Consider the following 20,166-nt stretch of genomic DNA (forward strand, 5'->3'; position numbering starts at 1 on the left):
TGGCTGGTAGTTCTGTGTTCCGTTCCCCTTCATAAAGAAGACCTTAGGGAGACCCCACTCCCGCAACCTCTTATCTCCTGTCCCGTTCCTACCGCGCTGCGCCTGCCGCCCGTCCGGGGCTGATGTCCCCTCGCCGTGACAGAGCCATGGTCACAGAGGGGACAGCCGAGCGGCGCGGGGACAGAGCCATGGTCACAGAGGGGACAGCCGAGGGGCGCGGGGACAGAGCCATGGTCACAGAGGGGACAGCCGAGCGGCGCGGGGACAGAGCCATGGTGGCAGAGGGGACAGCCGAGCGGCGCGGGGACAGGCTGCTGCCAGCGCTGCGCCTTGTGCCGCAGAGGAGCGCCCGAGGCTCCGGGCAGGGCGGATCGCCCGGGCGGACAATCCACCATTCCGCCCCAACAGCACCCCAGTGCTTCCCAGTCCTGCTGCGGTGAATTGCAGCACAAGTTGCACCACAATTCAGAAACGCGTGGTGCAGAGCAGAGCTGTAATTACCACGTGGGTTAGAAAAGATAGAAGTGAGGGAAAATGAAAATCCTTTCTCAGAACACACGGCAGGAAACTCAGCTGTACAGCTGGCATGTTCGAGGGGGAGTACAAGTATTTCCAAAAAGGGTTACAGGACTTGAGAGCTCCTGAAAGGCTTTTCTGCATTTTATCCATTCTCTATTCAGTTCACTCTTTAATATCTTTCTTTAAATTACCCAAATTATAATAAATTCAAAGCCTTCTGAGCAGGACTAGGAAGGTTAACACCCTTGCAAGATCCCAAATATGCATCAATTTTTGGACCAACTCCCGCTTTGGTTGGATTTTCTAATTCCCGGTTGGTTGAAACAAAAGTATAAATCCATAAATAAAAGCTTTTCTCATGTTGTTCTTTCTTTTTCAGTAAAAAGGCAATATAAAATCAGGAAAAACCAAACTAACAACTCCTAAAATGGTTTGTTTTACATAATCCTGCTAACATTTGGTCTCCCGATGAGTTGCTCTCTATAAAAACACAAACAAATCTCCCAAATCAATCAACTGATAATACAAGAGATTACGGGGGCAGTGAAAAGTCCCATCGGTTTCTGTTCCTGTAAAAAGAAAAGTGAAAGTTCGGTCTGCTGTATGAGTGATCATTACTAAAAAAGGGAAAAATAAGAAGGAGCAATTCAGTTCCTGTGTAAAACCACAGAAGTCATTAAAACCTCCTCAAAGCGATGATCACATCTGGCTGTGAGGTTTCCCATTTCAGTCCGCCCTGCTCTGAGCTCCTTCATTCCATTTTCGGTTCCTGGGGGTTGCTGGAATTCCCAGGAAAAGAAAGGAAACCAAAACACCAACCTCCCCTGCCTTCCTGGAGGTGTTCCTCACTCGCCTGTGATAACAGCTCTGCGTGTTTGGGTTGTTGGCTCGAGATACTTAATTCTGCAGCTGCGTTGGAAAAGCCAAATTAGCTGCAACTGCAGGAAATTTATTTTGTCATGGAAAAAAAAAACTAAACTAAACTAAACTAAACTAAAATAATAAAACAAACCCAAGTTTTAATTAATTTTTTAAAAATAAATAAAGTAAAATAAAATAAAATAAACCCGGAACTGTGATCCACCAGGGTTAGGGGGTGCAGTGTTTGGGCTTCTCCCAGTGCTGAGATGAGCAGATGTCCCCATCCGGGAGTCAGGAATGACCTGATGGAGGCAGGAGTGACCCTGAGGGAGCCACCAAGGACCCTTATCAGTGTCACAGATAACGTTTGCTCCAGGGATTTTAACTCTTTGCTGTCCACCCAGCTCCCCAACACCTCACTGCACTAAAACCGACTGGATTTCAATTTGCCTGATTCATGGTCAGACTTTATTGTCCCCCACGGCATCATTTAGTTACCAAAAACCTGTGAAAGGAAACCCCTGCACACCAACGCAGCTTGAAACAGCAGGAATCCTTTATCCAGCTGGATGCACAGGGGGATTTCTCCTCCCAAATATTGTGTGTGCTAAACACAGGAAAAGCTCCTGTTTAGATACTTCATTTTACATACAGATTTATTGATTTTCCTGGAATAAACAGTCCCGAGGATCTGTTGATAACAAGGCCCAGAAGAGTCAGTCCCAGTGCAATTGAATACTCAACAGCAACACAGCAGGATTTTTGTGCTTCCCCTTGCCTTGTTGGTGCACCTCAGGGAAGCTTCTGGCCATGCAGGGCAAGCATCTCCTGACACCAAAATCTACCAGATCCCCTCCTGCCTGGGCAGCAAAATCGGTTTGCCAATAATCCCCTGGGGAACTCCCCTGTTTTCCGAACCCTGGAGGAAACCTTCTGCCTTCCTTGGGATTCTTTTGCAAACAAATCACATTTTTCAATGACCCATCTACAAATTTCTGTCGTTTTTTTATGCTCCACTATATTCCTCTGCAAACTAATCACCACAGTCTCCATTTCCCAACGTGTTTCCTGATGTTTTAACTCCATTCTCCATTAATTCTGGGAGGTACATTTACCTGCCATCATGAGGTTACCAATCACCTGCTGGGATCTTCTTTCTGGGGCTGACTGCCTGTCCTCTTGCTGGAATTTGGGGTTTTTCCCAGGACATTCCACTCTTTGCCAGGCATGAGTGCAGCTCGCTTTCTCAGCAGCCTCTCAGGCTGCTTTGTCAGCTCATTGATTCCCTGGAATTACTGGGCATTCTCCAAACTGGGCTTTTCAAGGGCACGGCGGCCACTGCTTTTGGCTTTTGTAGGATTTTGGACCAATTTCTCCTTTGTGCTTCCCAGGAGCCTGGGGAAACCTGGCTGGGTTCAAACAGGGGTCACCTTCAGCTCCAGAGGGGCACCCTGGCTGGCATTCCAGTGTCCTGCTGGTGACATCCACTGTCCTCCTCTTTGTTCCAAACTTTGTTCCAATTGGGACTTCTAACTGTGGGGCACAGAGCAGCTTTTGTGCTCCCTGGGTTCAAAACCCTGCAGTTCCCAGCACTCTCAAGCATCCGGGTCATCCAATTGTTTGGGAAATTCTGGATTTTCCCACTTGAAAGCAAACCATTTCTAACTCTCTGGGTCCAGAGGTATTACAGAAAAAGGCAGCCTTAGGAGAGAGCACCGTGAGCCCTTTCTATCCTGGCTGTGCACAGCTCAGCTCCGAATTTCTGAGACTGTTTTATAAATGGCCCTTAAGTCCTGCAGTGATCTCTGTTCCCCATCCTGCTTTTTAACTGCCAACACTCGTGTGCTCTGTTCTCATCCACACTCTTTCCGTAACCCGAATTCAAAATGAAATTCCATAAGCTTTTCCCAGGTTTTCCTTGCCTCCCCCTCGGTGGGAGGTTTGCCTTCCCTGGCTGGCTTCAGGTTTGGGAGGAATCCTCACCGGTTTGGCCACTTTTGATCACTCAGGCATCTCGCTGCCCAGGCCAGTGGGATTACAGCATTCCCTGCCTCCCCTGGAATTTCTTCCACCTCATTTGATCCCTGAAACGTAAAAATCTTTGCTTCAAAGGCTTTTGACTTTGCCCATTTGTATTTGCCCATTCCGGAAAGATCTTCGAGCATCCAGTTTTCCAGAGAAATCTCTCCCCAGCCAGGAGATTGGGCATTCATCAGATACAGAAATCCATGTGTCCCCCACTGCTTTCTTAATTTAAATGGCAATGGTTGCCACAAAGGCCTGTTCTCCTTCCTCCCTAACACACCCACAACAGCTCCCGAGCTCAGTTTTCCCCTGCAGGAATTCTACACCGAATCAGTTCCTCCTGCATCAATTAAAATTTTCCCTTTTCCTTCCCCAGCAGTAATAACCAGGTGCTCAGCTGAGGATAAGTCCCCCTGTCCCCTTCACGGGAATTCTTCCTCTCCACTTTAGGGCAGGAGCTTGATGGTTTGGAGAGTTGGGTTTGGGGTTCCTGCCTGGTTTTCCCTGGCCTGGGGACATTTCCTTTTCCAATGTCCCCTTTCTTTACAAATTCAGCCACCAATTATTACAGCACCAATTATTACATTTTTCCCCACCGAGGATCTCCTCCCCCAGTTTCCCCCAATGCTTTAACAGGCATCCTATTGGGAATTCTCTCCAGAATCCTCTCTTTCACTACGTGAGCCACTTCCCATTTAAACCATGGGTCGTTCCAAACCAATTCCCATTTGGGAACTCCCAGAAGGGACCCTAACCCTTCCCTGTCCCTACCTTAAGGACCTTTAATCCCCACCCCAGGAAGGTTCACCCCCTTCAAGGGAAGAATGCCTTGATCTCTGCATAGCTCCTGCTGCCGTTTCCTGGGAATCCCTCGAGGTCCATTGAAATTCAGGAGTAGGTCCCGTCCAGTTGCCGAAACTGTTATCAAAAATCAGCAAAAATCAAATTCCCTAACACCAAGGTAGTGTTAAGAGGCAGGAATTGTTTATTCAGCTGGAGATTTTGGAGATTTCCCCTCAAGGGTAACTTGGTTAAGGAGCTTTATTTTCACTGATTTTCGGTAACACAGCTGTTCTTTCCTTAGAACTGGATTTCCCTTGGGAAAGCTGCTGTGGGGACAGAGGCACCCTGTGACCTGGGGGTTTGGGAAAATGGGAGGAAATGTCCTTCCAGACCTCAATCCCATCCCCTGTGGCAGCCTGAAGATCCTCCGGGTGCCAAAGACCCCGCAGACTCCACGATGAGCACATCCAGCCTCTCCTTCCCTCCAGAGCTCAGATCCAGGGATGGAATTCCCATATTTTTTAGCACTGAGAAGATCTCATCGCAAAAACTAGCGACCTTGAGGACACCTCAGCATCCCAACCCCCATCCCAGCTCTGGTCTAATTTCAGGAATTTAATTGGGAAAATATCTCCCGGCCTCATGATTTCATCTGAAGGGCAAAAAAAAAAAAAGAGAGAAGAGGAAAATTGGAGATTTTTGCTGGTAATTTGAGTCCTGAGCACAAAGGACTCGGCCCAGCACCTCCCCCGCCGTGTCCCGTCCTTCCCACCCCAATTCCCGCGGCTCCTCCACGTGTGCTCCCGGCACGTTGAACTGGGACATCCCAAAAAAGCCTCCGGGGCCGCGGCGTTGTCACACCCGGGGGTGGCAGGGAGGTGACAGGGTGACAATGCCACCGAACGCCGGGCTGGGAATGCTGGGAACAGCCTCGGGTGGCACCAGCGGGGCGTTGGGTAAGATTTTGGGAATATTTGGGGAATATTCCTCCTGGAATGGGTTGTCCGGCCCTGGGGGGTTTAACAGCCGTGTGATGTGGCACTTGGGGACATTGTCAACGGTGGCCTTGGGGGACAGGTGAACAGGGGGTGTCTGGGGCTTTTCCCACCTCAGCAATTCCCTGATTCCGTGGTGTCCCAGTTTCCCCAGCATGTCTCGCCCTCCCTCCCGGCTCCGTGGGCAGATGGAGTGTGTGGGGGGAGTCTGTCCCCATTCCCTTGGGAATGTCACCATCTGTGCCCCTGCTCGGTGACATGTGGCTGGGGGACATTCCCAGTGCTCCCAGCGCGGAGCAGCTTCCAGCTTACTGGGAAGGGAGGGAAATTTCCATACTGGGAATGCTGTGGGGCTGGGCCGTGTGAACTGGGCCATACTGGGAGTGGCAGGTCCCCCCAGGTGAGTGGGTGTCACATCACCCCCAGCGCCAACCCCTCTGCAGAGCCTCATCTGCATTTTTCACTCATTCCTACATTAACTCAGATTTTGGGGGTTTATTTGTAGGAAGGACACTGCAGGGACACGTGGTGGCTCCTGCTGTCACGTGAGTCCTGTCGTGGTTCAACCATGACAAAGGCCCCAGAGGAGTCTCCTCCCTCCCTCCCTCCCTCCCTTCCTTCCTCCTCTTCCTCCCTCCCTGCCCTTCCTCCTAATTAAAGAGAATAAATAGAATTAAATGGAATGGGAAGAACAGAACGGAGTAGGAGAACTGGAATAAGCAGAAGGCAATAACTGGAATAAGTTCAATTGAATTAAACAAAACAGAACAGAAAAGAATAAATAAATGACATAGAAAAATTAAAATAAATAGACTTAAAGAAACTTCTGGCTTTAAATGCAGACACAGGCAGGGAACTGGTGGGACTGACAGGCACTGGGGAATGCCCTGGAGGGACATTCCAGGGTCCAAAGGTACTTCAGTGTCCAAGAGGACATGGAGAAACATCCCAGAGGGATTTTCCAACGCCTGGGAAGAGCACGGAGTGTCTGAAGGCACTTCACGATCCAAAAGGATCACAAAGAGAAATCCTAGAAGGATTTTCCAAGGTTCAAATGGACATGGAGAAACATTCTAGATACTTCAAGATCTAGAAGTATGGAAATCAGAGGGATTTTCCAAGGTCTGGGAGAGCTGGGAAGTGCCCTGAAGAGACATTTTAGGGTTCAAAGGCACTTCAAGGTCCAAAGGGACACAGGGAAACACCCTGGATATTTCAAGATCCAAAGGGAATGCAGAGATACCTCCCAAATGGATTTCCCAAGGTCTGAGTGACACAGAGAGGTCCCTTGGTTTCAGGAACCTCCAGGGGTGCCCTGGGGTGGCCGCGGCACCAGCGAGGTCACATCCATCAGAGCACTGGGGACAATCCCGGTCCCGCGGCTACTGCTGGTCACCTGCCGAGGGCTCCCTGTCCCCAAGGGGGTCCTCATGCCTGCAGGGTTCCCTGTCCCTGAGCAGGCCCCTGTGCCCGAGGGAGTCCCTGTCCCCAAGCAGGTCCCCATCCCTGCGAGGGTGCCTGTCCTTGAGCAGCTCCCTGTCCCTGAGTGGGTCCTCGTCCATGTCCCTGAGCAGGTCCCCGTCCCCATCCCCGCGGGGGTCCCTGTCTGCGTCCCCAGGTGGGTCCCCATCCCCGCAGGGATGCCTGTCCTTGAGCAGTTCCCTGTCCCTGCGCGATTCCCCGTCCACGCGGGGGTCTCTGTCACCAGGCGGGTCCCCATCCCGGCGGGGGTCCCTATCCCTGTCCCCAGGCGGGTGCCCATCCCCGCGCGGGTCCCTATCCGTGTCCCCAGGCGGGTGCCCGTCCCCGCGGGGGTCCCTGTCCCTGTCACCAGGTGGGTGCCCGTCCCCGCGGGGGTCCCTATCCGTGTCCCCAGGCGGGTGCCCGTCCCCGCGGGGGTCGCGGCTGCGGGGGCGGCAGTGCCGGCGGGTCCTGCGGTGGGTGCTGAGGTTGGCCTGCGAGACGAAGGCGCGGCCGCAGCGGGAGCACAGGAAGGGCCGCTGGCCCGAGTGCACCCGGCGGTGCAGCCGGAGGTCGCAGCGGCGCTGGAAGGTGCGGCCGCACTCGGGGCACGGGTGGGCGCGCTCGGGAGCTCGGTGTCCCCGCAGGTGCAGCTCCAGGCTCTCCCTCCAGCTGAAGCTGCGCCCGCAGCGGTCGCACACGAAGGGCTGCTCGTCGCACGGCCTCGCCGCGCCCGGGGAGCGCCGGTAGCCCCGGGGACGCTCGCGGTGGCTGTCGCGGTGCCGCAGCAGGTCCCCGCGCAGGCAGAAGGTGCGGCCGCATTCGGCGCAGCCGTGCCGAGCCGGGAGGCCTCCCCGCAGCTTCTTGTGCACCAGGAGGCTGCGGCGGTGGCGGAAGGATCTGCCGCAGGTGCCGCACAGGTACGGCCGGCCCGGGTGCGCCCGGAGCGCCTGGGCCCCGGAGCTCCGCCCGCGGCTGCTGCCGGTGAGGAGCGCCGAGCCAGCACAGCCGCCCGGCTCGGGGTCACGCCAGCCGGAGCGGGGGGCACCGTACCCCATGTCCCAGTGTCTCCCGGCGTCGTCCTTGCTGTCAGAAGCACCAAAGGCACCTGTTGGGAACAGAGTGTCACCGTGGGGAGTCTGGCCCTGCCCCTCACCCATCCCTGTGACAGCGGGGAGATCCCCAACCCAGTCCAGGGGTGTGTCGGACAGGGGGTCTGTCCATGGCCAGCCCCATGTCCCACAGCGATCCCCCAGCCCCACAGGGTGTCCCCACGGGTGTCCCCCGGTCACTCACGGGTGTCGGTGGTGTCGGGAGTTCTGCTGTGTCCCTTAGCACAGGGCATCCTCCCACATGACTCCTCCTTCATGTGGGTGAACTTGGAGTTGGGGTCTGTGCGGGAGAGAGGACCCTCAGTGCCCCCGCAACACTGCGGAGTGTCACTGTCACCAGGGGATCATCACCAAGCCGGGGGGCTGCGCTGGGGGCGGGGGGACAGCGGGACAGGGGGCAGCAGGGCTGGGGTACCTGGTGCCATCATTCCTCACACCCGGGACACACTCGGAGGGAGCCCCACCCGGCACTGGGGGGAAGGGGGTGAGCTCTGCGAGGGGCTCAGGCTGCAGACCCCTGGCTCAGCCTACGGACCCCCAGCCATGTACCCAGACCTGGCTGAGCCTCTGAACCCCTGTGTGCCCCCAGACCCCAAGCCAAGACCCCAGACCCCGACTCAGCCTCCACACCCCCAGCTCAGCCTCTGAATTCCCATTTCAGCCTTCGACTGTGTCCCCAGCCCCGTGGCACCCCCGGACCCACGCCCCCGTTCCCTCACCCAGGCTGGCCACCAGGTCGAAGTTGTCGCCCATGACCTCTCGGTGCAGCTCCCGCTGCCAGGGCGCCAGCTCTGCCCACTCCTCGGGGGAGAAATACACGGCCACCTCCTCAAATGTCACCGCAGGGAGCAGCCCCTGGCAGGGACAGCGGGGGGCTCAGGGGGGCTCAGGGGGGCCGGCGGCACCGCCCGTCGCTGGGCACCCCAAGGGGTTACCCGGGGCCGCAGCACTCCCAGTCCCTGGGCTCCCGACTCCCTCCGCTAACCGAGACCGGAGGTGTCGGGACAGCCTCGCCCTCCCCCTCAAATCCCCCCCTCTCCGCGGGGACCCCCGGCTCGGCTCCCCCGGCCCCGGGCCGCTCTCTCCGCCGGAACCCCCGGGCACCCCCCGGGCTCACCCGCTGCATCTCCGGGCGGAGCCCGATGGCGGCGGCGGAAGAGGCTGGGCTGGGGGAGCGGCACCAGGACAGCGGGAGGCACCGGAACCGGGGCTGGGGGCACCGGGGCTCTGCCGCTGCGACGGCGGCTGCGGCGGTGGGTGCTGGGATCCGGCCACGATCGCCCACCCCGGCAGCGCCACCCCCTGAAACCGGGGCTGCTCGGGGACACGCCCCCCTCCAAGATCACCCCTCACGCCCCCAAATCCCGAGGAAGCAGCCCGGTGACTCCGGGGCCCTGGGAGCCTCCACACCGGAGGGTCCCGCACTGTAGGGTCTCATATCAGAAGATGCCACGCCAAGGGTCCCACGCTGCGTGTCCAGCCCAGGACAGGGACACTCGGAGCCCCCCAGGTCCTGAACCCACAGGGCCCAAACCTCCCAGAACCCACCCAGGGTGACACCGGGAGTCCTCAGCCAGGGCAGGGGAATCTTGGCCACGTCCAGCTGGTGGCACAGGGTGTCTGTGTCCCAGTGTGTTCCCCTCCCCGTGAGAGCCCCTGGTGTGAGACCCCTCATCTGTCCCCAGGAGCACCGGGGGCATTGGTGCCATGCCAGTGGATGTGACAGTGACCCTTGGGTCGGCTTGGTGACCACCCTGGTTTTGAGCCTAGGTGAGGTTTGGTGGCTGCAGAGCAGGTTGGAAGGTCCTGGTGCTGTCACCGTCCTGGTGGCCCCTTGGCCACAGTGGGTTGGAGGCTGCAGCTGGCAGAGCCTTTCCTGGGGCTCAGGCCAGAACTGAGGCTCCAGAGAGACCCCCAATATCCCCCCAGTCCCAGACAGAGCACCTGGAGCCTCAGAGCCGTCAGAAGCTTTTATTTTAAATAACCTCAAAAAATAGAATTGCAGAGAGCAGAGCTGGGGGACAGGGATTGGGGTGGGACCTCCTGCCTGGCCAGGGCTCCAGTGGTGGCTGTCCAGCTGTCGGTCCCTTCAGATCAGATTCCCTTTGGGATGAAGCAGTGACAGCTCCTGGTGTCTGTAGCTGAAGCTCTGCCCGAGGCTGTGGATCCCCGGCTCTGTCACACCAGGGGGCATACAGAAATGACAAGCAAACCCCGGCAAAGCACCCCGTGCCCCCCATGCCGCTGGAACCTCCCACTGCCCACACCACCCCACGGCTCCGACTGGCTCCAGCAGCCACCCCATCCCGGAATATTGAGTCCCAAAGCGCGCAGTTATCCAGAGCAAGCAGAAGCACAAGCTGCCCCCCCAACCCCCTGGCACTGGAGGCATCTCCAGGGCCCTGCTGGAAGCAGAGCTGAGCCCTTCCAGGCTGTTTTCCTGGCTGTTTTCCCAGTGCTCTCCCAACTCCTCTGCATGGAGCTGGACTGGGGATCCCAGGAGGTCATCCCACAGCAGGAAGGGCCCCAGCACTCCCATCCCAACTGTGTCCTTGTGGGATGCCATCCAGTCTGGAACAATATGACAGGTTCTGGAAGCAGACAGAGTTCTCAGAGGCCCCTCTTGTCCCATGTCTGGCTCCAGTGGATGCAACTCCACTGTGTCCAGCCCTTCCTGGTCTGTGTGGCTGCAGCCAACACAGCAGGCACAGGTCCAGCACTGTCCCCTCCAGCCCTTTGGTGTCTTCCTGAGCCAGAAATGTGTCATGTCCCAGTCTGGCTCTGCTTTGCCCCATAAGCCCCTGCTGGAAGCTACTCCAAAGTCCCAACGCGCTGCATCTGCACCAACCCCTGAGCTTCATCCCTTTGGCTCTGTCCCCTCCATCCCATCCTCCTCCAGGTTCACTGTGGGTGAGCGCAGGAGCCGTGGGCCAGTATTGCCGGTGGGGGTCCCAATGGGGCTCCAGTGTGGAGGATCACAGGCAGCCAGGGCAGGGTGGGGGTCCCAGAGTGGAGGTGTCAGCGTGGATCGCAGCGTGGGGGTGACAGATGGCCGGGGAGGTGCCAGGGGCTCACAGGCAGCCGGGACACGGGGCTGGCTTCTCCTCGCTGCGCTCCTGCTCCGGCACTCCTGGCACTCCCGGCACTCGCTTCTCCTCAAAGGGCCGAGCGCAGCCGCCGGCCTTGGCCCAGAGCTGCCCGCGGTGGGGCTCAGGCGGCCGGGGGGCCAGGCAGGCGGCACAGCAGCACGGTGGGGGCAGCCCCGGTGCTCGGGGACTTGGGCCTCCCCCGGGGCACTTGCAGGGGGGCACCGGGGCCGGGGCTGTGCCGGGGCCAGGGGGAGGCTCCTCCTGCATCAGCTGCAGGAGGATGTCAGCGGCGCCTGAGGGGCTGTCGGGGCGCGCCGGGGGAGCCCCACGGGAGCAGGGTGGCATCAGCAGCGCGGGGGGCTCGGGGCCCTTGCCCAGCGGGTCTCCGGCGACGCAGGGCGGGGCCAGGCCGGCGCCGTGGGTGCGGCGGTGCCGCAACAGGTGAGCCTTCTGGCTGAATCCCTTGCCGCAGTCGGCACAGCGGAACGGCCGCTCCCCCGTGTGCGTCCGCAGGTGCACGGCCAGGTTCACCTTCTGCCGGAAGCGCTTCCCGCACTCGGCGCACGCGTGGGGCCGATCGGCGCAGCCGTGGGGACAGTCGGCGCACGCGTGGGGACACTCGGCACACACGTGGGGCTGCTCGGTGCAGGAGTGAGGCCGCTCGCAGGGGTGTGGCCGCTCACACGGGTGAGGGTGCTCGGTGCAGGCGTGAGGACGCTCGGCACAGGCGTGAGGATGCTCGGTGCAGCCATGGGGACACTCGGTGCAGGCGTGGGGCTGCTCACACGCATGGGGCCGCTTGGTGCAGGCGTGGGGCTGCTCGCAGGAGTGGGGACACTCAGCACAGGGATGTGGCTGCCCACAGCCGTGGGGTCGCTCGCATGTATGAGGATGCTCCACACAGGGGCGAGGATGCTCCGTGCAGGCGTGCGGATGCTCTGCGCAGGGGCGAGGATGCTCCGTGCAGGGGCGAGGATGCTCCGTGCAGGCGTGAGGATGCTCCGTGCAGGTGTGGAGCCGCTCGGCACAGGCGTGGGGACGCTCGGCACAGGCGTGGGGACGCTCGGCGCAGGCGTGGGGGCACTTGGTGCAGGCGTGCAGCTGCTCGGCACAGGCGTGCGGCTGCTCACCGCCCCCGTGGCCCGGCCGGAGCCCCCCATGCTCCCCACAGGCCTCCCCGCAGAGCGCGCAGGGGAAGGGGCTCCCGGCGGGGTCTGGGGCGCCAGGGGCTGAGCCGGGGGTCCCGGTGTGCACCCGCTGGTGCACCCGCAGGGACAGTTTGCTCTTGAAGCGCTTGGGGCACTCGAGGCAGGTGAAGGGCTGGCGGCCCAGGTGCGTCTTCTGGTGTGCCAGCAGGTTGGGCTTCTGCGCGAAGCGCTTCCCACACTGGGCGCAGGCGAAGGGGCGCTCGCCCGTGTGCACCCGGTAGTGCGTCACCAGGTTGCCCTTCTGGTTGAAGCGGCGGCCGCAGACGCCGCAGGTGAAGGGCCGCTCACCTGTGTGGATGCGCTGGTGGGTGGCCAGGTTGGTTTTGAGGCTGAAGCGCTTGCCGCAGGTGTCGCAGCGGAAGGGGCCGCGCCCGTGCCCGTGCCGCGGCAGCCGCTCGCACTGCGCCAGGCCGCGCCCGCACTCGGGGCATGGCCAGGGCCGGCCCTCTGCCGGGGGGGACCCGGGGGGCTGCTCGCCGCCCGGCTCAGCGGGGGGAGCCCCGGAGCACGGCTTGTGCCCCGCGTGGCTCTTCTGGTGGGCGACGAGGGCGAGCCAGAGCCCGAAGCTGTTCCCGCACTGGTTGCAGATGAAGGGCTTCTCCGGGGGGGCTGCTGCATCCCCCGGCCCTGGCTGCGCCCCCAGGGGCCCCAGGAGGGGCGGGCCGGGGGCAAAGGGCGCCGCAGGCACCTCAGGGGGCCGCAGCAGGGGCACCTTGGGGCAGACACCATCACCGCAGTGGGCACAGGGGAAAGGGGGCTCGCCCGGGGGTGGTGGGGGGAAGCCCTTCTCGGGGCATGGGAACAGCTCGGCACCCTCGGGGGGCTTTGGGACGGGCAGGAGAGGGGCGAAGGGGGCTGGGTCCTGCGGGGCAGACGTGGGGGGCAGCAGGGCGGGCGCGGCCCCAAAGGGCGCGGCAGGGACAGGGCCGCGCGCGGGGCAGCGGCGCTGGCGGGGGACGTGCGTCTTCTGGTGGGCCTTGAGGGACACCTTGTCCTTGAAGCACTTGTGGCACTGGGCGCAGGGGAAGGGGCGCAGGTCGGTGTGGGTGCTCTGGTGCGTGACCAGGTTGGTTTTCTGGGTGAAGCGCTTGCCGCACTGGGCGCAGGCGAAGGGCCGCTCACCTGTGTGCACCCGGTAGTGTGTCACCAGGTTGGTTTTCTGGTTGAAGCTGCGGCCGCACAGGAAGCAGGAGAAGGGCCTCTCGCCCGTATGGATGCGCCGGTGCGTGATGAGGTTGGGCTTCTGCCGGAAGCTCTTCCCACACTCGGGGCACACGAAGGGCGCGTCCTCGGCACAGCCCCTCGCCGGCGCCCTCGCCCGCGCCTTGCCCTCCTCGGGGTGGGCGCCGTGGATGCGCTGGTGCGCCAGCAGGTTGGCCTTCTGCGAGAAGCTCTTGCCGCACTGGGCGCAGGGGAAGGGCCGCTCGCCCGTGTGCACTCGCCGGTGCGTCAGCAGGTTGGGCCGCTGGCTGAAGCTCTTGCCGCAGTCCCCGCAGCGGAACGGCTTTTCCCCGGTGTGGATGCGCTCATGTGTCACCAGGCTCTGCTTCTGCCGGAAGCCCTTCCCGCACTGGGCGCAGCGGAAGGGGCCGGGGACGCCCCCCTGGGCCCCCCAGCAGCCGGCACGGGGGGCCGGGGGGTCCCGGGGGGGCTCAGGGCCGCGCTGCCCGCCGGGGAACCAGCGGCTGGAGCTGCCGCCCGCGGATGGGAACAGCTCCAGGGAGCCGGCGCCGATGCCAGGCTTCTCATCGGGTTCCACCTTGCTCACCCGCCCAGGCTCCACTGCACCGGAGAGATCCCGGCGTTATCCCAGCTCTTGGGGAATTCCAGGCTGTCCCAAGCGGGGAGCACCCAGTCCAGCCCCCCCTCCTTGTGGGCCCCTGGGTGCTGAACCACGGGGAACTGGGACATCCCAAAGGGCAACAAGTCCCCAACACCCTCTTGTTCTGTGACACCCCAAAGGGCTCCCAAACCCCCTAGTTTTTGACACCCAGATCCAAAATGGTCCAAATCAGCTTGGAATGGTGAAAACTGGTCTAAAATGACCAAAACTGGTCCACAAAACTGGCGAACAACGGCCACAAACTGGCTCAAAATTGCCATAAGTTGGTCATAAATGGCTGTGAACTGGCCCAGAGTAGCCCCAAAATGGCTGAAAACTGCCCTAAAATGGCTGAAAATGGTCTTAATCTGCTCCAAGCAGGCTCAGAATGGCCCCCAACTGCCCCCAAGAAGTCCCAAACTGGCCCAAAAAATGTCCCCAAACCACCCCAGCCTGTCCTTTGTCCTGAGGCCCCTGATTCCACTGCTCCCCCACTCCCATGGGTCCGGACTCACCAGCGCAGGGGCTGCCCAGGGCCTTGGAATCCTCTGGGCCTGTCCGTGTGGCTCCAAACGGCTCATCCGGCGGCTTCATCCCAAATAAACCCCCTGGCTTGAAGAACCGGTACCCTGCAGGAACACCGGAGAGTCAGGACCAGGGATGGAGCTGCTGCTGGGAGAGCTGGGATTGAGCCACTCTTGGGAGAACCAGGCTCTGGGAATGGGGATGGAGCCGCTCCTCGAGAACCAGGCTCCAAGTGAGGTGGGACAGAGTCATTCCTGGGCTCTGGGTTCTTCCCGCAGCCTCTCCCATCCCCGGGAATCCCCCGGAACGCTTTCATCGCCGCAGTTCAAAGTTCCCACAAAAATGCGCCGAGCCCCGAGCGGAGAATTCCACCCCCACCCCAGGGTGTTGCCCCCACTCGCCTGTGCAAGGATCCGACGGGATCTCGGCGCCAACAGCATCCAGCTGGGATCCGGCCCGCGGTGCTGGGCTCAGCCGGGAATACGGGAGCAGATCCAGGGGGTGGGCAGGCTGGGGAAGGGGCAGCGGCTCAGTGGTGTTTTGGGGTCATTTTGGGATGTCAGGGGACCTTTCCCTGGGTTTGGCCACAGGCCCACAGCAGGGATCATCCCCCTATTCCCACATCCCAAATATGAGGTTTGGGTTCCTTGCTCTAGGATGGAGCCCACATCCCTGCTCCCCCAAATTAGATTCCCACCCCTCCAAACCAAATTCCTGCTCCCTAATTCCTGATCCCTAACAAGATCCTTGTTACCCCAAAACAGATGCCCAACTCTGCTCCTCCATAATAGATCCCTGAGCCCCAAACCAGCTCCCTGTTCCCCCAATCCCCACTGCCCACCCCCCAAACCAGCTCCCTTTCCAGCCAGGACCAGCACTGAGAGAGGAACCTTTCCTGAGGATCCAATCCCGCTTTCCCAGGGATACTGAACCCCCCCAAAGTCCCCCGTGCCCTCCCGGATTCCTCTCATATCCCAAATCTCCCAGAGCCCGCTGGAGACAGAACCGGGGGGGTTGGGCTCCCCCACGCTCCGGGACTTCCCGAAGTGCCGATTTCCCCAAAAAACTCTTGGGGGACTCCACGGGTTGAGGAAAAAAGCACCAGGAAAGCCCCCGGCCGCGGGAATCCCCCCCGGGATGTCCTGGGATGGCGGAGGAGCTGGAGATCCCCCTGGGAATCCCCCCGGAGTTCCCCGCGTACCTGGGGCGCTCCCCCCGCGGACATCGCTCCCCCCGGGCCCTTCCCGGCCTCTTCGAGAGCTCTTTCTCAGCCGCTTCTTGGCTCTTTCCCGGCTCCTTCCCGGCCTCTTCCCAGCCTTTTCCTGGTCTCCTTCCGCCACCGACTCCCTCAAATGGCCGCGGCGGGGTCCTGGGAGAGCGGGAATGTGAGCGGGAGGGGGAATAGGAACGGGAGCGGGAATGGGAGCGGGAACGGGAGCGGGAACGGGAGCGGGAGCCAGGCCGGAGGAGCGCGGCAGCCCCGGAGCGGCTCCGGCGGCCTCGGCCCCCCCGTCCGCCTCCTCCTCCCCCCGGAATTTGGGGTGCGGAAGGCGCCGAGCGCGGCCGGATCCGGCTGTGAACGGCGAGAGCTCGGGAGCGCTGGGAGTTGTAGTTCGGGATGGGATGGATTGGATGGGAGCGAGCGGGAGCGACGGCTGCGCCCGCCGGGAACGGCCCCGGAGCAGGGAACAGCCCCGGGAGCTGGGAATAACCCCGGGAGATGGGAATAACCCCGCACGGCCTCGTCCTGCCAGGAATGGCCCCGGGAGCTGGGAACAGCCCCGGTGCAGCCTCGCCTTGGCAGGCAGGAATAGCCCTGAGACTCGGGAGCAGCCCCGGCATGGAATCACCCCGTCAGCCGGGAACAGCCCCGAGAGCAGCCCCGGGGCCACCGGGGCGGATCCCCGCCGAGCCCGCCGGCTCCTGCGGCACTCCCGGCGCTCGGGGATCCCGGCTCTGCCCGCTCCCGGCTGCGCCTTGGCGGGGCTCGGGGTGACCCCCGTGTCCCCAGCGCCAGCTCCCTGCTGGGGGAGCCGCGAGCCCGCTGCTGCCACGCGTGTCCTCCCCGAGACTCCAACAGCCCCTGACACCCCAGAAACACCCCCTGGAACCTCCAAACACAACCTGAGACCCCCCGGCGCCCCCGGGACCTCCCCAAACGCCTCCTCGGCACGCCCCTGGTACCCCGAGACCCCAAACCACCCCCGGCCACCCCCCCTCGTTCCTGTCCCCCCGCACCTCCCGGGTCACGTGACCGCGACCCCCGAGCCCCCTCCCAAGGAAACTCACGGGCGGCCGCTGCCCCGCGGCGCGATGACGTCACGCGCCAGATGACGTCAGCGCGTTTGTTGCGTCACGGTGTCAGCCACGCCCGGGTCCGGCCACGCCCCGTTCCGGGTCGGGGGGCGGGACCGGAGGGCAGCGCCCCCTATCGGTGCCATGGGGCAGCGCAGCCGCGGGGCGATGGGAGGGGCCGGAGAGGTCCCGCCCCCCCAGTGCCCCCCCAATATCCCCCAGTGCCTCCCAGTGCCCCCCCAGTGCCCCCCCAGTGCCCCCCCAGTGCCCCCCAGTGCCTCCCAGCGACTCACCAGTACACCCCCAGTGCCTCCCATTACCCCCCCCGAGCTCCACAATGTCCCCCAGTGCCCCCAGTGCCTTCCCAGTTACTCCCCAGTGCTCCCCCCGTGCCTTCCCAGTGCCACCCGCCCTCCCTTTTCCGATGCGTCCCACATCCCTCAGGATGTCGCCTCCCCTCTCCATCGCTCGGCCTTCTCCAGCCTCCCCCTCCTCCCCTCCCGCTCCCGGGAGGGGACACCTGGGACAAGGACAGCCGGGAAGCGCAGGATGTCATTCCCGGGGACACTAAACCATTCCCGGGGACCGGAGCCATTCCCGGGGGACAGGAGCCCATGGCCTGTGTCAGGAGTTTGTTCCTGGGGGCAGGATGTCATTCTCAGTGGCACATGACAGCATTCCCGGTGGACAGGAGCCATTCCCGGGGGGCACAAGCCCATTCCCGGTAGTCAGGAGCCCGTTCCCGGAGGCAGTAGTTTGTTCCCGAGGACAGGAGTTTGTTCCTGAGGACAGGATGTCATTCCCAGTGGGACACGAAGCCATTCCGGGGGGACTGGCGGCTGTTCCCAGGAGCAGGAGCTCACTCCCGAGAGGCAGGAATTTGTTCCCGGGGGCAGGATGTCGTTCCCGGGGGCTGGAGTTTGTTCCAAGAGGACTGAAGCCCATTCCCGGGGCGCAACAGTTTATTCCCGGAGAGCAGGAGTCGTTCCCGGGGGCCGGGGAGTGCTCCCGGGGGCAGGATGACATTCCCAGCAGCCCATGACGCCATTCCCGGGGTCTCTCCCTCCATCCCATTCCAGCCCCTCCTCCCGGGCCCCGCGGGGTGGGGGGGGTCACCCGCAGGGCCGTCCCGGGGGCGGATTTGGGGGCAGATCCCAGGAAATCGGCTCATGCCAGCCCGACGCCAGCGGCCCGTGGATCCGTGAGGCCGTTCCCGGCGGGATGAGGCTCCCGGTGTCCCTGTGGCTGCCGCTGGCCCTGGGGGTGGCCGCGGTGGCCGCGGGCCAGTCTCCGCTCCAGCGGCGCGTGGTCCGGGATGTGCTGGAATATTTCCACGGGCGCAGCAACGTGCATTTCCTCTTCAAGGAGCGGGAAGTAGAAGGGGTCATCGAGAGGGTGAATAACGGGATTCGGGATCGGGAAGCGGGACTTGGGCGCCGGGATGGCCACGGGAATGGGGAGGGGCTCGGGGAGGGCGCGGGGTGTCCCAGAGGGGACGGGGAGGGGGACGGAGTGTCCCGCAGGGAGCAAGCTGTGGAAGGGGGTTAGCAGGGACTGGGATTGGGATTTGGGGTTCAGGATGGCCACGGGGACAGGGAGGGGGTCAGGGTATCCTGGGGTGTCCTGGAGGGAGCAGGTGGTGAGTGAGATCATCGAGCAAGGGAGTTAACAGGATTCGGGATTGAGATTCGGCGTTCAGATCTCGGATGACGATCCTGATCCTGGGAACGGGGAAGGGGTTGTGGTGTCCCAGAAGGAGCAGAGGGGGGTTGAGGAGGGGATTGGGGTGTCCCAGAGGGAGCGGGGAGGTGGATGGGGTCATCGAGCAGGGGAGCTCGGGATTCGGGGTTCAGGGTTGGGATCCAGGATGGCCACAGAGATGGGGAGGGGCTCGGGGTGTCCCGGCGGGAGCAGGCGGGTGGTGAGTGCCGGGGTGTCCGGGGGTGCCCCGGGATCAGCCCTGCTGGCCAGGCTGAGCTCAGTTACTCATTAACGGATCCAAGCTGATCCCGGTGGCCCTGGAGCTGAGTCCATCCCGGGGTGCTCCTGCAGCACTGCCCCGTGTCTGGCAAGGGCCAGGACTCCAGGGACCCCCACTTTGGGCCACTCACCCATCTTGGAGCCACCCTGGGGTCATTCCTGGGCTGCATTTACCTCATTGTCTCCTGGATTCAGGATCCCTCCCATGGCTCTGGGTCCCTCCTGGAGTTTAGGGTTCCTGTGGCTGCTTTGGGGTCCCTCTCAGGGGTTGGGATCTGTGGGGTTCAGGGTCTCCCCCAGGATTTGGGGCCCCTCTGAGGGTGGTTGGGTCACTTGCACTTTGTGGTCCCGCCGGGGGCTGTATTTCCCTGGGAACCTGTGAGGTTTGGGAGTCTCTCTAGAGGCCAGGATCCCTCCAGGGGAGTCCGGGGTCCCTGTCACCCCCTCCTGCCGCCCATTCCCACAGGAGGACTCCTCGGGGACGTTTGTGCAGCTCCGGCTGGGCCTGGCACAGACGGCATGTCGGAAGCGAGCGCCGCAGCGGCACTGCCGGGTGCTGGAGAGCCGGGTGAGAGGGGACCCTTGGGATGTGTCCTGGCACATCTCCCATTCCCTGGGACACATCTGGGGGTGTCCCCCTCCCCCTGGGGCACATCCTGGAGGATGTGTCCCCTCCCTTGGGCCGTATCTGCACTCCCTTGGGGCATTTCCCAGGGTCTGCCATCCCTTGGGCCCCATCCCGGGATATCCCCCTGCCTTGGGGACAGGGATGTCCCCTCACCACGCTGCCACAGGTGCCAGGGTGGGATGGAGGGGATGGTGGTTGGTGCCAGGGGATCCCCAGGGGTCCCAGGAGGTGACACCCTGCCATGTCCCCAGCGGAAGCCAACCTGCCTGGCCTGCTACAAGTTTGACACCAGTGAGGTCCCCAAGGTGCTGGACAAGTACCACAACTGTGGCCCCAGCCATCACCTGGCAGTCAAGGTGAGATGCCCCCAGTGCCCCCGGTGTCCCCCCGTGTCTCCACATGGTGCCAGCCCCTGCTGTGCCCACAGGAGATCCGTCAGCGTGACGAGGCAGAGTGCCGGGCAGTGGAGGAGGCCGGGAAAGGAGGGGATGCACTGTACCTGCCCGGAATGTTTGCCTTCTCCCGGGGACTGCCAGCCTAGGTGGGTATGGGGACACCCCTAGGGACACCCTGGGATGGGGACATGACTGGGAGAGCCGACCAGGATGGGGACACACCTGAGAACCCCCTGGGATGGGGACAGGGGGACACAGGGATCCCGTCACAGACCCCCATGTCCCCTTTCCAGGCACCACGGCACTGATGGATGCTGCCACGGCGCTCCCGGCCTCCCCTGCTTGTCATTCCCCAGCACCGTGTGACCAAGGAAGGTCCCAGACGTGTCCCCCGCTCCCACCTGTCCCTGCTTCCCAGTAAACCCAGCGCTGGCTCCGCTGTCACGGCTCTTATTCCCACCTGGCACC

At 62.1% G+C, this 20,166-nt stretch overlaps 3 protein-coding genes across 6 annotated transcripts; 1 reads left to right on the plus strand and 2 right to left on the minus strand.

Annotated features, from left to right (window-relative positions):
- Nucleotides 1–5,885: 5,885 nt before the first annotated feature.
- Nucleotides 5,886–9,141, minus strand: LOC146440633 (uncharacterized). 3 transcript variants are annotated; one of them, XM_085049991.1, is made up of 5 exons: nucleotides 8,874–9,141; nucleotides 8,476–8,611; nucleotides 7,941–8,036; nucleotides 6,543–7,752; nucleotides 5,886–6,498 (listed from the first exon to the last, which is right to left on the minus strand). In XM_085049991.1, exons 1-4 carry the CDS (start codon nucleotides 8,880–8,882, stop codon nucleotides 6,566–6,568), a joined length of 1,428 nt encoding a protein of 475 aa, XP_084906117.1. In that variant the 5' UTR covers nucleotides 8,883–9,141; the 3' UTR covers nucleotides 5,886–6,498; nucleotides 6,543–6,565. The 3 variants fall into 3 exon arrangements, with proteins under 3 accessions (XP_084906117.1, XP_084906116.1, XP_084906118.1); XM_085049990.1 differs by having other exon boundaries at nucleotides 5,886–7,752; XM_085049992.1 differs by lacking the exon at nucleotides 8,476–8,611 and having other exon boundaries at nucleotides 5,886–7,752.
- A 572-nt stretch (nucleotides 9,142–9,713) lies between these two features.
- Nucleotides 9,714–15,933, minus strand: LOC146440634 (uncharacterized). Its single transcript, XM_085049983.1, has 4 exons — nucleotides 15,602–15,933; nucleotides 14,802–14,910; nucleotides 14,391–14,504; nucleotides 9,714–13,835 (listed from the first exon to the last, which is right to left on the minus strand). The coding sequence occupies exons 1-4, from the start codon at nucleotides 15,623–15,625 to the stop codon at nucleotides 10,828–10,830; spliced, it is 3,255 nt and encodes a 1,084-aa protein (XP_084906109.1). The 5' UTR covers nucleotides 15,626–15,933; the 3' UTR covers nucleotides 9,714–10,827.
- A 1,907-nt stretch (nucleotides 15,934–17,840) lies between these two features.
- Nucleotides 17,841–20,137, plus strand: RARRES2 (retinoic acid receptor responder 2). 2 transcript variants are annotated; one of them, XM_085049996.1, is made up of 5 exons: nucleotides 17,841–18,090; nucleotides 19,142–19,243; nucleotides 19,555–19,659; nucleotides 19,731–19,844; nucleotides 19,971–20,137. In XM_085049996.1, exons 1-4 carry the CDS (start codon nucleotides 17,917–17,919, stop codon nucleotides 19,842–19,844), a joined length of 495 nt encoding a protein of 164 aa, XP_084906122.1. In that variant the 5' UTR covers nucleotides 17,841–17,916; the 3' UTR covers nucleotides 19,971–20,137. The 2 variants fall into 2 exon arrangements, with proteins under 2 accessions (XP_084906122.1, XP_084906121.1); XM_085049995.1 differs by having other exon boundaries at nucleotides 17,843–18,090; nucleotides 19,992–20,137.
- The last annotated feature ends 29 nt before the right edge of the window (nucleotides 20,138–20,166 follow it).

This window comes from Lichenostomus cassidix, chromosome 2, assembly GCF_008360975.1.
Source record: "Lichenostomus cassidix isolate B80296 chromosome 2, HeHo_3.0, whole genome shotgun sequence".
Taxonomy (NCBI): domain Eukaryota; kingdom Metazoa; phylum Chordata; class Aves; order Passeriformes; family Meliphagidae; genus Lichenostomus; species Lichenostomus cassidix.